Consider the following 17,410-nt stretch of genomic DNA (forward strand, 5'->3'; position numbering starts at 1 on the left):
TATATTTTGTACTGTTTTTTAAACCAGAAATGTTTGAACTCTGTTTTTTTTGTTGTTTTTTTGTTTTTTTTTTTTTGAGACAGAGTCTCACTCTGTCACCCAGGCTGGAGTGCAGTGGCACCATTTCGGCTCACTGCAAGCTCCGTCTCCTGGGTTCACGCCATTCTCCCGCCTCAGCCTCCCAAGTAGCTGGGACTGCAGGCGCCCGCCACCACTCCTGGCTAATTTTTTGTATTTTTAGTAGAGACGGAGTTTCACCATGTTAGCCAGGATGGTCTCGATCTCCTGACCTTGTGATCCGCCCGCCTTGGCCTCCCAAAGTGCTGGGATTATAGACGTGAGCCACCACGCCCGGCTGAACTCTGTTTTATTTTCCCAAGTAGCTAATTTCATAATCTGACCTTCCTTTTCTTAAAATGGCATTTGTGTATGACATAGACCTTAAACCGGTTGTCTATGCTAGAGCATTCTATATGAGGAGTAACCCTGTAAAAACAGTTGAAACTATCAAAAGAGGAAGTTTCACTTGTGTATTTTCCCCATGCAGTACTTTCTCTTGATTAAATTCTTGATGAGTTATCAGTGCTTCAAGTTTGAGCCCTGCATTCACACCCTTGAAATAAATCAGAATATAGAGAAGCTTGATCTTGATGCCTGCCAATTCTGACGCCAACTTATGAGAAGATTTATTCAGTCGTTTAGCTACCATAGTGAATTAACATTTACATTTGCAAATTAAAATAATCTTTTAAAAATTAGGCAGTTTCGTTAGCATTAATTTAATGGCTACTTTAGTCTTACAGATTTATAGTCACTTACAGGTAGCTTAGGACAAATATCAAGCTTCTCTGTAAAGAGATGAAACTTTTTAGCTTTTGAAATTATAGTCCATAATATGGGAAGTAGGGACACATATAAGACCTGCTCAAGAAAGCAAATACCTTACAATTTAAATGAAGTGAACAGCATAAACTTGTATCATAGTTTAATATCCAAATCCATTATGCTTCTAATTTTCCTGCTTTTTTGCAGGCACCTAATGAAGTAAAATTTAGTGTAATATCTATTTCATAACATATAGTAGATTTGGTCAATCTTTTCCTGTTTCCTTCACCACCTTCCCTGTTCCCACTCCCCTCAGCACCACCAAAAAAGAATGCCATGATCAACAGCTATTTGCTTTGATTTGATGGTTTTGTTATTGTTGGAGTTTTGTGGTTTTTTTTTTTTTAATTCATTGCTAAATTTAGTGCTTTTTTCAGTACTCATTTCACTTAACAGATACATCAAAGTTGTATTCTTTATTTTTAGCACTTGCTTTTAAACTTGAAGGAATATGATTTGTTTTTGTGTTGCAAAGCTTGAGGACTGCAGTGAGTAGCTAGAAATCCTTTCCATTTGTGAACGTTTCTCCGTCCATAGACGATGAAGAAAGGAGATATAATAATAGTAACAATAAAAACAGCTACATTTGAATGCTTATCGTGTGCAAGTACTGTGCCAAACACTTTATATGAAATTTAATTTTCACAACACTGTGATGGGTTCTGTTTATCTGCATTATTTTACAGAGGAGGATATTGAGGCACAAAGGTGTTAACTTACCCACAGTCATATGACTAATAAGTGGTAGAGTCTAGATTTAACCCAGGCATTCTGCTGAGCTCTTCAACTTGAGAGGGAGACAGAAAGAGAATATAGAGAGTGTGTGTGTGCCTGTGTGTGTGTGTGTGTCGTGTGGGTGTGTGAGTAAACATTGCTTTTTAATAACCTCAAGCTTACAGTTAAACTCCGCAGACATTTTACTGAATGTGTATGGTGCATTGGGAACTGTGCCTAGGCTGGGGTACAGAAATAAGATCTGATTATGCATCTGAGGAGCTTATTGTCTACCAAGGAGACTACAAATAGGAAAGATTTCACCGTAGTTTGTAGTGTGGAAAACTGCTGTGATAGAAGTATGTATAGTAACATTACCATTGACCAAATGGGACTTAGAATAGGGACACTCTAGGTTAGTATTGAGGATCAGATTTCTGAGTTCCTTTGATTTTTAAATTTCACCCATGATGGTTTTAATTACCTTTTGTACTAGGATTTCCAAATTTTCATTTCTAGTCTTAACCTAGACCTGTCCTGAGCAATGGACTTTTAGCTGATTAACTGCTCCGTATCTCCTCTTGGATGTCTCACAAGTTCCTTCAGTTCAAAATGTCCAAAACAGAATTGTTAACCCCTCCTACTTTTCTCATCTGCCCTGCAAGCCTGCCCTTTCTCCAGTGTTTACTATCTTAGTAAATAGGCCACAAACCTGCAGTCATTCTCCATCTCCCTTTTTTCCATCTCCATATCAATCACAAAATTCTGTTCACTCTGTCTCCTAAAACTATCTCTCTTCTGTCTGCTACTTTGCATTTTCAAACAGTACTACTACTGTGTTCCTCTTGTCATCTTGCCTGGACTGCTGTGCTAGATCCCCTTACCCATTCTTCTCTTTCAGTCCATCCTCCCATTGCAGAGTGGTAGTGATAGATTTTTATAATGCAAATATGTGATGTCAGTCTTGCTTCTCTTTTAGCTAACCATTACTTTTGAGATAAACATGAAAATTCTGAACATGGCATAGAAGGCATGATTTGACCCCTCCCTGCATCTCTACCTAGTCTTATGCCACTTTCCTTTTCACTTTTCCTACCATAGCCATGCTGATTCTTTCTTCAGGCCTGAGCAGTTCATACTCTTAACTCAGCTGAGAACATCTGCTGTTTCCTGAACCAAGTCTGTTCACTACCAAGTCCCTATCCCCTAGTATGGGTCTTAATGCTTAGATTTCCAGTTCATTGTTATAGAATTGATTGAATGAAGGTGATGCTGAGCTGTAGAACAAGTGGGAGTGGATCACATGTAGAAGTGGGCATAAATCATTTTCAGCAGAATGAATTAGATTAAGCGGGCAAAAGGTGAATATTCTTTACATATTAGAGCTTCCATAAATCAACAAGAAATCTTAGAAGGAAAATGAACGGAAGATAGGAGGCAGCTAACAAAGAAATACAAATGGTTAGTAATATAGTCATGCATCACTTAATGACAAGGATGTGTTCTGAGAAGTGAGTTTTTTGTCATCACATGAACATCATAGAGTATGCTTATATAAACCCAGATGGTAGAATCTACACACCTAGGCTATATGGTATAGCCTATTGCTTGTAGGCAGTGAACCTATACAGCATGTTTCTTTACTGAGTACTGTAGGCAGTTGTAACATAATGGTAAGTATTGGGGTGTCTAAACATAGAAAAGGTGTAGTAGAATACAGTATTTTAATACTGTGGACCACAGTTGTATATGGGTCTGTTATTGACCAAAACATTGTTAGGCAGCACATGACTAACTGTATTTGAAAAATTCACCCTCATTAGTATTCAGGGAAAATCAGTTAATTCAGTATTGCTGCTTTTCATATCTCAGGTTGTCCAAGATTTTTATAAAATCCTTTGGTGACTAGGTAAGACAGCGTGTGCATATGATCCCAATCATGTTTCATATGCACAGATAAATATATGGATTTAGAGCTTAGAACCATGTGCTTATATGAGCATAGGAAAAAAGCATTTATCACTGTTAGGATTATGGGTGACTATTTTCTTTTTCTTTTTCTTTTCTTTTTTTTTTTTGTTTTTTTTTGAGACAGAGTCTCGCTTTGTCACTAGGCTGGAGTGTAGTGACGCAATCTCCGCTCACTGCAGCCTCCGTCTCCCGGGTTCAAGTGATTCTCCTGCCTCAGCCTCCCGAGTAGCTGGGACTACAGGCGCTTGCCACCACGCCCAGCTAATTTTTGTATTTTTAGTAGAGACGGGGTTTCATGGCGTTAGCCAGGATGGTCTCGATCTCTTGACCTCATGATCCACCTGGCCAGGTGACTATTTGAGTATTTCTTATGTAATCAGAAAATGACATGCTGTCGTCCTTAAATCTTGTATATTTGGACAATTTATCTGAAATATTAAGAAGTCTTATCCAAAATAAAACTTGCTTTTGTATAACAAGGAATCAAATGCCAAATTTCTCATCTTTGAGTTTAAATTTCCAAATGTAAGGTTGTAGTCAGTAAAATACACTTTTTTACTTTATCCACAATAGTATATTAGTTAATATTATTGTTAGCATTGACTAATACATTACTTTAATAGCGCATATCAAAATTTGTGAGTTTTTTTTCTTCAAAACAATCATGAGAGGTAAATGGTATTGTGTTTTACAAATGAGAACACGAGCAGTTCAGAACTAGTCCACTGTCGTGTAGCTTCCATTACAATTCATGTCTACTGTCTTAGCATCCAAGTGTTTTGTTTTGTTTTGTTTTGTTTCTTTTGAGGCAGAGTCTCACTCTGTCGCCCAGGCTGGAGTGCAGTGGCACAATCTGCTCACTGCAACCTCCACCTCTTAGGCTCAAGCAATTCTCTTCCCTCAGCCTCCCCAGTAGCTACTACAGGCACCCACCTCCATGCCTGGCTAATTTTTGTATTTTTAGTAAAGACGAGGTTTCACCAGGTTGGTCTCGAACTCCTGACCTCAAATGATCCACCCACTTTGACCTCCCAGAATGCTGAGATTACAGCCGTGAGCCACTATGCCCAGCCAGCATCCAAGTTTTCTTACTTTATAGATATATTTTGGTATTCGTCGAAACAGTGAAAATATTAACTAGGCTACTGTTTAAACATTATTAAGATGAGATAGGTTTTCAATATAAGATATATCTTCTTATATTGCAAAATATTTCATTTTTTCGACGAGAACTTTTTCATGAGAGCGTAAACCATTGAACTTATCTTTTCTTAAGCAGTCATTCAGAAAATCAGTATCATTTAAATCTTTCCCCATCATCTTTTAAACACCATTACAAATAATGTCATTGACTAAAGCATAAAATACCCTTTTTTTTTTTTTTTTTTAGTAAATAGATGCTGGCAACCTCAGAGTTGTTGACTAATTTCCATTAAAAAAACAGTACCTTGTAGCTTTCTTAATGTAGATTTTTTTAACCATAATTCACTTTGATACAAAATTATTCACATGAATGCTACCTGCTTAACAGCCTTCAGACTGAGTATCTTGATTGAGTCTCATAGATAGTAAGTAGACATATGTAATGAAGATACTTCAACTTTCTGTTTAACTTAATGTAATGATGGTTTTTGTACATCAAATACTTTTGCTTTCACTTAAGCATTTGTTAAGTGTTTTACAGGTGGTATAGTATACAGTCTTTTTCTTTGGAAGATACAAGGTTTTTTATGGCCAGGCAAACTGTTTGTAAAGTTTTCTTCATGTGGCTAGACTACAAAAATGCCAACCCTGTGGACTGACTCCTAAAGTATAAGCTCTTGGGCCAGACACAAAAATGTCCTCATGATAGAATGTCATCCTGCCCAACAAGTTCAAGGTTTTCAACTGTTAGACCTTAGTGCATCTAACTCTCTCCCATTACTGCCCCTTTGAACACAAATGCATGCTGAAGGGAAAGTGGGGAGTTCAGAATTGATGATAATTTATCTAAACTAACAGAATACTTCTAGAATTAAAATGGAAATTTACTGTATAATTCCTACGTTTGTCTAGAATGTATCTTCATCTAATATGTTAGACTCCTGGGATTTTAGAATTAGATGGGAATATTAAAAACCATCAGTCTAGTCTCATCTTTCATCTAATGGAAGACTTGTTTTGTGCCACTCCTAACTGTTGGTTAATTATCTAGCCCTACCTTCCCTTTTTGGACACGTATCTTCTGGAGAGCCCACCACTTTGCAGTGTAAGTGTGTGGTTTTTTTGTGTGGCTTCATGAGATTTTTCTTGTGACCTCAATTGACTCTGTCAATTTTCTTTTTTCTTCAGTTATTTGAGAACAACTACTCTTTTTCCATTCTTATGCTAAATGTCCTAAGATTTTCTTCACATAGCTCACTGTTTTTATATCTCACACCATCGTACTTTCCTTTGGATATTTGGAAATAATATCTTTAATAATTTGATAAATTCTGGATATTGCAGATATTTTAATAGCAAAGGCTATTACTTTCTTTGATCTGGACACTCTTATCTAACCTAGGTTTATGTGAGTATGTGTTTGTTTAAGTAGTACAGTACATTTTGAACCCCATGTTGTCTTAACCTTTTATTAAATAAAGTCCTAATCTTAAACAGCTGTTAGAAATTATTATGGAAACTTGTAGGCAGAAGTGTGGAGAGACTAGTGTAATAAACACTCATATATCTGTCACCAAGGTTTTATTATTATTATTATTATTATTATTTTGTTTTATTTTTTTAAGACAGCGTCTCACTCTGTTACCCAGGCTGGAATGCCGTGGCGCCATCATAGCTCATTGTAGCCTCAACCTCCCAGATTCAATCCACCTCAGTTTCCCAAGTAGCTGGAACCACAGGCGTGCACCACCATACCTGGCTAATTTTAAAATTTGTTGTAGAAATTGAGTCTCTCTGTGTTACCCAGGCTGGTTTTTTATTTTTTAATTGACACATGATTGTACATATTGTACATATTTATGAGGTACAAATTTGTTGGATAGTGATCAAATCAGGGTAGGGCGTCTATCACCTCATGCATTTATCATTTCTTTGTGGCAAGAACAGTCAAAAGCCTGTCTTCCAGCTATTTTATGATATACAAGACTTAATGTTCACTATAGTCACCCTACTGTGCAATAGAACACCATATCTTATTCCTCCTATCCAACTGTAAATTTATATCCATTGACCAACCTCCCTTTATTCTCATCCTCTTCTCCTCAGTCTCTCTTAATCACTCTTCTACTTTTTGCTTCTATGATAACATCTTCTTTTTGTTTTGTTTTGTTTTGTTTTGTTTTAAGATTCCACATATGAGTGAGATCATGAGGAATTTGTCTTTCTGTGTCTGGCTTGGTTTAACATCATGTCCTCCAGGTTCACTAATGTCACAAATGACAAGATTTCTTTATTTCTTACAGCTGATTATTCACATTTTTATCCATTCTTCCATTGTTGGACACTTAGATTGATTCTGTATCCTGGCTATTATTATAAGTAGTGCTGCAGTAAATAGCAAAGTGCAGAAATCTCTTCAACATCCTGATTTCATTTTCTTTGGATATGTGTTCAGTAGTGGGATTGCTGGATCATGTGGTAGTTCTATTTTTAATTTTCTGAGGAACCTCTGTACTGTTTTCTATAGTGGCTGTATGAGTTTACTATCCTACCAACAGTGTGTAAAGTATTCCCTTTTCTTCACATCCTCATCAATACATAGGTGTTTTTGTTGTTGTTGTTGTTGTTTTTGTAATAGCCATTCTACCTGGAGTGAGGTGGTATCTCATTGTGGTTTTGATTTGCGGTTTCCTTATGATAAGTGATGTTGAACATTTTTTCATATACCTGTTGGCCATTGGTGTATCTTCGTTTGAGAAATGTCTGTTAAGGTGTTTTGCTTATTTTTTAATCAGATTATTTGTTTCTTTTGCTGAGTTGGTTGAATTTCTTACATATATTCTGGATATAACCTCTTATCAGATATATAATTTGCACATACTTTCTCCTGTTCTGTGGGTTGGCTTTTCACCCTGTTAATAGTTTCCTATGCTGTGCAAAAGCTTTTTAGTTTGATGTAATCTCTGTCATCTTGATCTAATAATCGTTAAGAGGTGAAGCAGTAATACAGCATTTTTTGGTCCTAAAATACTATGATAACTAACATCCAAGTCTGTGCTGTATCTTAGAATAGATTATCCAAATTTGTTTGATGGCAAGATTCCAGACATCAAGAATCTTCTGAAATTGTATCTCAATGTATTTGTTACTGAGTTCAAACAGTGAAAGATTTTAAAGTTAAATTGCAGATATGACATTCCCCCAAGTGTTTGAGTGTACATCTCTAAAAAAAGTCTGTCTACATAACCACTCTGTTTTCTCTTCTAAAAAATTAACAGTAATTTCATAATTTCATGTCACTCAAATCTATTCAGATCCACTCAAATCACTCAAATTTCTCTCAAATATCTTTTATACTGATTTGTTAAAACCAGGATCCAATCAAGGACCATGTTATACAGACATTTTGTCATTTTAATTAAAAATGTGGGTCTTACATTTATCAGTGATAAATTTTATTTTCTTGGTAGTACCTCTTTGGGCTTGTCCGGTAATCAGCAAACTTTTTCTTAAAGGGCCAGAGAGTAAATATTTTAGGCTTGTGGTTCATTTGGTTCTTGTCACAACTACTCAGTTGTGCTGCATAGTCATTATGGAAACACATGGGCATGGCTGTGTTCCAATAAAACTTTTGCAAAACAGGGAAAACAGGCACTGGCCCATTGGCTGTAGTGTGCTGACCCTTGCCTAACCCATTATGATCTTGGTGTTTCCCCCCGCCCCCCGTAACTGTTCTCAAGTTTTGCATCAGTTCATTAAATAATACAATTAATATTCAACTATTGGTGAATCCGTCTGTCAGTAATAGCCACCATTTAATGAACACATACTGTATGCTATATAGTTGGCATAGATAATAATATTTAATCCTTAAAAGCACCCTGGGAGGTACAGGTGATATTTTCACCAATTTATAGATGAGAAAATGAAGATTTAGAGAGCAGTTAAGTAAGTGGCCCAGTGTCACATAACGGAAACACTAGGTCAGAGCCCCCTTTTATAAGGCTTATTTTATACTATCAAACAGATACAAAAGAACATCGTTCTAAAAGGCAAATGTTAGCTTTTCTTCATCTTGATCCTAGGCATGTGTTGAGAGACTGTCAAGTAATGTGTTGGGATTGGGACACAAAATGTCTATTTCCTAATCTGCTATTTTGGGAGCTTTATAAAGGATATGAGGTTACTTTGTATGGTGTGTCTTTCTTTTAGAAAAGAACTATCTCTAGGAGAACATGTGGGTTCATATTGTGTTTGCAAATTGGTCTATTATCAGTCCTTCCCTGCTTCTGCCATTTCTCAGATCATAGATGGTAATTTTGTGGTTAGAACCTTGAGGCGCATTCCTCTGTATCCTCAGCTTCAACTTGAGTCCACTTTAAGTAGCTAGATTCTTCTTTTCTATATTCTCAGGTTTATTTATTCTCTTGTCTTTCAATTAGATTTTAGATTTATTTTTGCTTCGTGTTTATGACAGGGTTTATTGTGGCCTTTCAGTTTAAGTATCTTTCCTGGTGTGGAAAATTTTAAATGATGCCATTTGTCGTAAAAGCCAGAAGGTGGCGATGTCTTCCAGTTAAGGTTTCAATTCCTTATACTTGCTGGAGTAATGTTCTTGAATACCACTAGAAAGAGGACCAAAAATACAGATGATGTGTTCTTGTACACAGAATCATTGAGTGGGGAAGAATGTGCTTTAAATTCTATGATGCATTTTAATAGAAGGCTAGAAATGTGCCACTTCCTGAAGGGAAGACAGCTACAGTTTTGAAGTTTGCCTTTTTTCTAAGAAAATATTTGATAAATCACACTAAGCCATTTCCTTGAGAAACAGGACAAAACACCTGATCAAGCTATGTCTTAATATTAGGACTTGGGCAGTGGGCAAATAATTGGTATTTGTATTTAAATCAAAATGGGAACAACTGTTTTTTTATATTAAACTATATATAATATTTGTTTTTTTTATTTTAAAAGATCCAGACCTTACCCAAAAAAAAAAAAAAAAAAAAAAAAAGTCACCCTGCTGTGCCAATTCTCTGAATAAAACAGTTGTTAACATTTTGGCAGATATAACTATGTAAGTGCATATGTAGATTCATAAGCCAGAATGAACTCATGATTAGACATATAATTTTTTCTACTCTCACAAACATTATGGACCTCTGTCTATATCTCTACATCTATCTAGTTTTATAATTTATAAATTCCATTTAGTAGTCTATTATATAAGACTGTACTGTACTTTATTTAACTAGTTCCTTTTCATTGGATGTGCAGGTTGTTTCAGCCATAAATGAAATTGCAGTATGTCATCTTATTATACTTAGGTCAGTTCAGTTATTTCTTTTTTCTTTTTCTTTTTTTTTTTTTTTTTGAGATGGAGTCTCACTCTGGCACCCAGGTTGGAGTGCAGTGGCGTGATCTCAGCTCACTGCAACCTCCGCCTCCTGGGTTCAAGCAATTCTCCTTCCTCAGCCTCCTGAGTAGCTGGGATTACAGGCATGCACCACCACGCCCGACTGATTTTTGTATTTTTAGACAGGGTGTCACCATGTTGGTCAGGCTGGTCTCAAACTCCTGACCTTGTGATCCGCCCACCTCGGCCTCCCAAAGGGCCAGGATTACAGGCGTGAGCCACTGTGCCCAGCCAAGTTCAGTTATTTCTTAACGTTACTCATTGACTGTAGTTCCACATACATTCACATTTTAAGTTATCTGAATACACACGGCCAGAGTATCTCCTATAGAAAGTCTTTGTACCAGACTATAAGAGAACGCTGATTTACTCACACTTTCAACACCATTTGATATTTGCCAATATAAGTAAGTGGTGTCTTATTCTTTTAAGTTAGCATTTCTTCAATTACTAGTAAATGCAGAGAACTGCTAAATAAATTATTCGTCTAAGAAAAAATGAATTTTAATATCATTAGAATTAAGGGATAATGAAAACACATATCCAGCTTCAGTCACACCTAAGGCACTGGGTTATAATTGTCTTAAATGTTTATACAAGAAAATACAGTTAAAAACTAAAGTGTTCAGTATTCAACTTAAATACTTTAATGTAAGAAATTAGAAAAAGAATATATTAAATCTGTAGAAGGAAGGAAACAATGGACATGCGCAAAAAATTCAATAGAGAGGATCAGCTACTGATAGTTTGTTCTGGGAAGAAACCAAAGTGGAAAAGTAAGATTGACAAGAGCAATAAAAAACAGGAGTTAATGACACTGCAATGAAAAAAGGGTAAGTGGCTACAACAGAGACTTTAAAAGATTATTAAGACAACCATGAAGAATCGTATGCCCAGTAAATTTTAAAAATATAGAAGAAATGGAAAATATAATTTAGCAAAATAGACTTGAAGAAAGCAGACATTAATTATTTTAACACTGTTAAAAATTTAAATTCAGTCTAATTTAAAAATTAGAAATTGTCTTTAAAAATTTTTCAAACAACAAACAGTTGCAGTTAATTTTCAGGTAACATCTGCTAACCTGTCTTCCAGAGAATTAAAAAAGAAAGAAAAAAGAAACCACCTTAAATTGTGTAATGAGTCTAGTATAGTAACCTTGATGCTCAAACCAGATAAGGACAATACGAGAAAGGAAGAGTATAAGCTAATTCTACCCAATAACTAAAGGAAGTATTAGCAAACCAGATTCATCAATAATCTTTTAAAAATCAAGAATTAGTTGGATTTAGGGATATAACACTGTGTATGTATAATAAGTTTAAGAGAAACATGAGAATGATAAGACTGCAATTGAAAGTAGAGGCTTTCTCTGGAGGGAAAGGTGAGGAGGATGTGATTTGGAAGAACTGCATGGGGAGGCATCAGTTGTATTGTAATGTTTACTTTTTAAGCGGAATGATGGGTACATAGATGTTCGTTGTGTTCTTTTTGCCTTTTTGTGTATCTTAAATATATGGTAGTGCCATGGTTATCAGGCTTAATAGCCTTGTGAGTTTAAATGTCGCTTTCAAATGCTGTATTTTTGGTGGAGTTGCTTAAACACATTCCCCTTGGAATCTATACAACCAGTTTAAAAAAATCATTTGTAAACCACCATGAAATATAATGAAGTATCCTGTATATGCATTTTCATGAATGTTGTGTCAAAGGGCTTGTAGGAAAAAAAAGATCGTTAACTCTTTTGCATTCAGTGAAAATAGGTGGCTTTGGAAATAGTTTCAGCCTTGCTAACAGTTTTTTTTTTTTCATGCTTAGAATTAAAAGAAATAATTTGGAATTGTAGGTAGATGAGAAATTTAATATAGTTAGGAGTTTGAAATGTTGGATTTCATAGCATTCATATGTCAAATAATTGAACATTTACAATGTGTTAGATACGATGTTGAGCCATGGGAATATATAGACCGATAAAACAGTCTTTCACCTCAAGAAGCTTAGAATTTAATAGGGGAAATAGATGATTCTGATGTTTAAGTGTAGGTACCATCATAGTCATAAACAATTTGGAATATTCCCTTCTGGGAATTAGTTTCCATCTTTCCTTTAGCTGTTTTGTTTTTCTTGTTTTAATTTAAACAAAGTGGTGTGTGTGTTTTCAAGAATAACCTAAGCCTCTGAACTACTAATATTTAGTCAGATAGACCTGTTTAACTCATCGATAAATTATGTCACTACACTTAAAAAAATACAAGGGACCTGTTAGGCAGTCAGATGCTTTGTAGAAATTGAGATTTGTCAGCCTGGTGCAGTGACTCACTCCTGTAATCCCAGCGCTTTGGGAGACCGAGGCGGGTAGCTCACGAGGTCAAGAGTTCAAGAGCAACCTGGCCAAGATGGTGAAACCCTGTCTCTACTAAAAGTACAAAAATTAGCTGGGCATGGTGGAGGGCGCCTGCGGCTGAGGCAGAGAATTGCTTGAACCCAGGAGGCGGAGGTTGCAGTGAGCCAAAATTGTGTCACAGCACACCAGCCTGGGCGACAGAGCGAGACTTGGTCTCAAAAAAAAAAAAAAAAAAAAAAAAGGCATTGAGATTTGTCTGTTTCATTGGGCTGTCATTCTAATTATCCTATTGAAAAGGGATATAATATGTTTAGCTTTAAAAACTAAATCTTTGTTAATATCCAGTTCTGTTCTCTTGTTCTGCAAGACAGATGAACTGATTGCAAGTGGGCCTTTTTTCATGCTTCGAAAAATGTGGTCTCTCATGTGGGTTGCCTCTTTTAAAAAAGTGTTGACTTTTTATATTGCATCTTTAATTGAAAACTTCTTATTAAAGCAATCTTTTCTGAGCCTGCTTGTCAGGTTACTCATATTATAAAATATGAATACTTAGTAACTTATGATGAACTATTCCCATGACCTTATTTTTAAAATTCAAGTTGCTGAAATGCTGAAAAGTCATCAATTTTGAATTAATTTCAAGGCTCCTTTTTTGCATTCACACAGATTTGCTTTACCCTTTTTTTCTTGACTTAGTTTTACTTATATCGTCCTTAGTGTTGTCCCCTCAGGTGGAACTCAAAATAGTAAATTCAGAGTAGAGTAGAACTCAAAGTAGTAAATCTCAGTCCATTTGTTTTCTCCTGTTTATATAAAAACAAGTAAAATAGTAAATTTGATAGTTGATTCGCATGAGTTTCTTCTTAAGTAGTTGCTTTGTGGTAGCTTATCCTTAAGGGAAGTGCAACAGTTAGGATTAGGTTTGGCTGTGTATCACAGAAAGCCAGCATGAGGGAAACTGATTTTTCTCTCATCCTCATAAGGTCTAGAATTAAGAAGAACAGGGAGAATAAGGAGATTCACAGCATCAGGGGCCCAGGCTGCTTCTATCTTGTTGTTCTAACCATCGTCATCCTCATTGCCTCGTGGTGCAAAATTGGCTACTTGAACTCTAGCTCTCACATCCAACCTCTAGACAGCAAGAATGAAAAAGGGCAGAAAGGCAAAGGAGCCCTTGCTGGCTTAGTTGGTTGCTCTAAGTAGACTTCCCAGAAGGTACATAACAATTTTATTTTATGTCTCATTGACCAGAACATATTCAGGTGGCCAGTTGGCTATACCAGTTGTTGCCAGGGAGCTTGACGTCTATAGTATTTTATTTCTGCCACATTGTACCCAGCTAAACATCTGAGCTGTGGTCATGAAGGCAGGGTGGAATGGATGTTGGGGTAAGCAGCCAGGAGCCTAGCAGAAAACCTGCTGCTGTCCAGATGGCTTAGTAACTGGGCTCTAATGTAATCATGGGAAGTAGTGATTACTTCCCATGATCAGAAGAAATCCTCTGATCTGCCTGTTGATTTGAACTTATTTCATCAATACTTACTATCATTTACTGTTACAATATCCTAGATATATATACTAAGTACTTTTCATACGTTATATAATTTTCACAGCACTGCTCTGTGGTAGGCATGATCTATTCCATGTTACATATGAGAACACTGAGACACAGGTTACATAACTTGCCCAAGTTCTGATAGCTAGTAAGTGGTGAGTCAGACATTGCGCATGCTTAAGACCAATGGTAATAAACTGGCCCTGTGCCTCTGCTTTTTAATCTGTCTGCCTATATATCTATCCATCAGTTCCTGCTGTCACCCCTGCCTCACTCCTCATACATAAAAATTATTTGAGGTAGCTCAAACATGTACAAAGAACAGAAAAACAAAAAGATACACAGATTGAAGGGAATATGGGAATATAAGAGTGAAAAAATATAATGAAGTTGAGGTACAATTGATACACAGAATTGAATGCCATATGGTCCCATAGAGGTGTCAGAAGTCTTGGTCTGGGTTGCCACTGTGTTCTCTCAGAAACTGAAAAGCAGAGACAAGACCTTCTTTATTTAGACTCTTGGCCCCTTCACTGTTGTAGTTATATATTACGAATCCTTATTATAAAGAATACTAGTTTTTTACATTGTGGCTGCAAGGAACTTTAAAGACAAATATAGTATGTTTTTACTATTTTCTGATCTTTTTGTGAGTTAAGTCAAATTGCCATTGTTTATTTTTTGACGTGTGAAAACACAAAGAGAGAATTTTTTTATCTGGGTCATGGGTCACATACTTAGTAAAAACTGGGGCTTGTTTGTTTGTGTAAATCATAAGAGTCTGGGCAAATATATGTTGGGAGATTCTGATCTTGATAAAAATGGTATTATGCAAATTATTTGCTAGAGCTCCTCCTGTACACCCAAGTTTGCAAACTCCTTGAGGACAAAAGACTTTGCCTTAATCATTTTTTTGCCTCTGTTATCTTCAGTCTAGAGGTGTTCAGAAAGAAAATAATGAATGAATGGTTAGTAATGAGAAAATTCTGTTAGTAAATGTTATTCATATTTTTGCTGCTTTAAATTTAAGTCAGTTACTCTGCTTGAAATAGAAGTATGCCATGTTTTTTTATAGTGCCAGCAAGTTGCATGAGATGGGTTATATGCCACTAAGGGTTAGACATTGGGGCCAGAATCCAACCCTTGAACGTGGCGCGTTTGGGGAGTTGTCATTACTGTGGTACACCTGGAACATAGTGTTTGTAGAGGGGAATAGCAGGAGATGAGTCTGGCAAGCTCCTGGCAAGTAAAAGTTATTAATTTAAGGAATGAAAGTTAGGCCTAGATTTTGAAGTACATTAGATGTCATGTTAGTTTTTTAAAAAATCACATTTTTAGTGAGGAGAAGAAAGGACATGATTTGGTTGGTTGGTTTGTTTGTTAATGTTTGTTTGTTTTGACCAAGTCTCATTCTGTCGCCCAGGCCGGAATGCAGTGATGCGATCTCGGCTCACTGCAACCTCCGCCTCCCGGTTTCAGGTGATTCTCCCGCCTCAGCCTCTCTAGTTGCTGGTATTACAGACGTGCACCACCATGCCCAGCTAATTTTTGTGTTTTTAGTAGAGACCGGGTTTCACTATGTTGGCCTGTCTAGTCTCGAACTCCTGACCTCAGATGATCTAACCACCTTGGCCTCCCAAAGTGCTGGGATCACAGACGGGGGCTACCGTGCCCAGCCAGGGACATGATTTGATTCTAGTAACATTTGAAAAATAAATAATATAGATTCATTTTTTACATTTCAATTTCAAGATTGTTTGTGAAAAGTGAATTAACAGAACATTTAAGTTTAATGACTTTATTTTGTTTTATTTCTCAGGATGTGATCTTCGTGGTGGAAAGCTAAATTTTAAAACCACCCCAATGGATGCAGACAGTGATGTTGCATTGGACATTCTAATTACAAATGTAGTCTGTGTTTTTAGAACAAGATGCCATTTAAACTTAAGGAAGATTGCTTTGGAAGGAGCAAATGTAATTTATAAACGTGATGTTGGAGTAAGTATTTGAGTTTTCGTATTTGTACTACATAGCCTAATTTTATAGTTCTATGAGTGATACTAAAATGTATTCATTCTACAGATAATTTATGATCACCTTACCATGTGCTGGTTGTCCTGGATATAGAAGTGAGCCCTGTAAAAGCAGTCCCTCCTCTCATGGAGGTTCAAGCTTTTGTACATAGAGTGCCGGTACCTGAATCAGCAAAGAACTCATTGGTTACAGAGACATTTTATTGTTCTCTCAGTTTATTTTAACTGAAGAAAGGGACCTTTATATTCTCACATGTACCTATTAAAATGTAATTATATTTGAATGATGCCTTTATATATAATTTTTATAGTATTTTAATTATCATATTCTTCTTTAACAAAGATAGATGGTTTTCTTTCATAACAAACTGCTGAAAATAATATGATTTATATCTTGACGTGGACATCTTGAATTTTAGTTTTTGATAAACCTGTAATATTTTAAAGCCTGAATATTAATAAGTAATAATAAAACCTTAGTGTTTTGAGATTAACATTATAAAAGACATTGGACATTATTATAAACCAAAGATTGATGAGATGGATATGTATGTTACACATTTATTATGAAAATTAAGAATGCATCTCAAGGCTCTGTTTAGCTTTAAAAATTAGGTGCCAGGATACCTATGTAAATTGTCATTAATTCTTTTTTGGGTGTGTGTGAGACGGAGTCTCGCTCTTTCGCCAGGCTGGAGTGCAGTGTAGTGGCACGATCACGGCTCACTGCAATGTCTGCCTCCTGGGTTCAAGCAATTCTCCTGCCTCAGCCTCCCGAGTAGCTGGGACTACAGGTGCACACCACCATGCCCGGCTAATTTTTGTATTTTCAGTAGAGATGGGGTTTCACCATGTTGGCCAGGATGGTCTCAATCTCTTGACCTCGTGATCCACCCACCTCAGCCTCCCAAAGTGCTGGGATTATATGCGTGAGCCACCATGCCTGGCCATCATTAATTCTTAGTACTAGAAACTAAGTAAAGATGAATTAAATTCAATTAAAATTTTCAGTGACCCACAAAGATTTTCAAGTTTGTCAGCAATCCCATCTTTCCTTTAGAAAAGTAATCAATATGTCTGCTCAAAAGTTTAGAGAGGAATATGCCTAACACTGTTGGTACTTCACCATGACATATGGAAAGGAAATATTTTTTTTAAGGAAGGTTAATTGAAAAATCTGAGATGATAGACAAGCTGGTGGCGGTGAGAGACAATTAAATGTGGAATAAACTCAGTCAAGTGTTTCTCAGTCACTTGTATATGAAATTTTATGATGTATTTTAGTTCAAATTTTATCTTGATCTTTGGTAAATTTTAAGTCTGCCCAGATTTAATAGCTTTCTAGT

At 36.2% G+C, this 17,410-nt stretch overlaps 1 protein-coding gene across 2 annotated transcripts in view; it reads left to right on the forward strand.

Annotated features, from left to right (window-relative positions):
- Window positions 1-17,410, forward strand: part of TBPL1 (TATA-box binding protein like 1) — a 37,547-nt gene that overhangs the window by 13,476 nt on the left and 6,661 nt on the right. For both annotated transcript variants that reach the window (XM_015137412.3, XM_028847133.2), the window contains exon 2: window positions 15,851-16,029. In XM_015137412.3, the coding sequence (XP_014992898.1) occupies window positions 15,895-16,029 (135 nt within the window). In that variant the 5' untranslated portion in view covers window positions 15,851-15,894. The remainder of the gene's footprint in view (window positions 1-15,850; window positions 16,030-17,410) is intronic.

Source organism: Macaca mulatta, chromosome 4, assembly GCF_049350105.2.
Source record: "Macaca mulatta isolate MMU2019108-1 chromosome 4, T2T-MMU8v2.0, whole genome shotgun sequence".
In the NCBI taxonomy this organism is placed as follows: Eukaryota; Metazoa; Chordata; class Mammalia; order Primates; family Cercopithecidae; genus Macaca; species Macaca mulatta.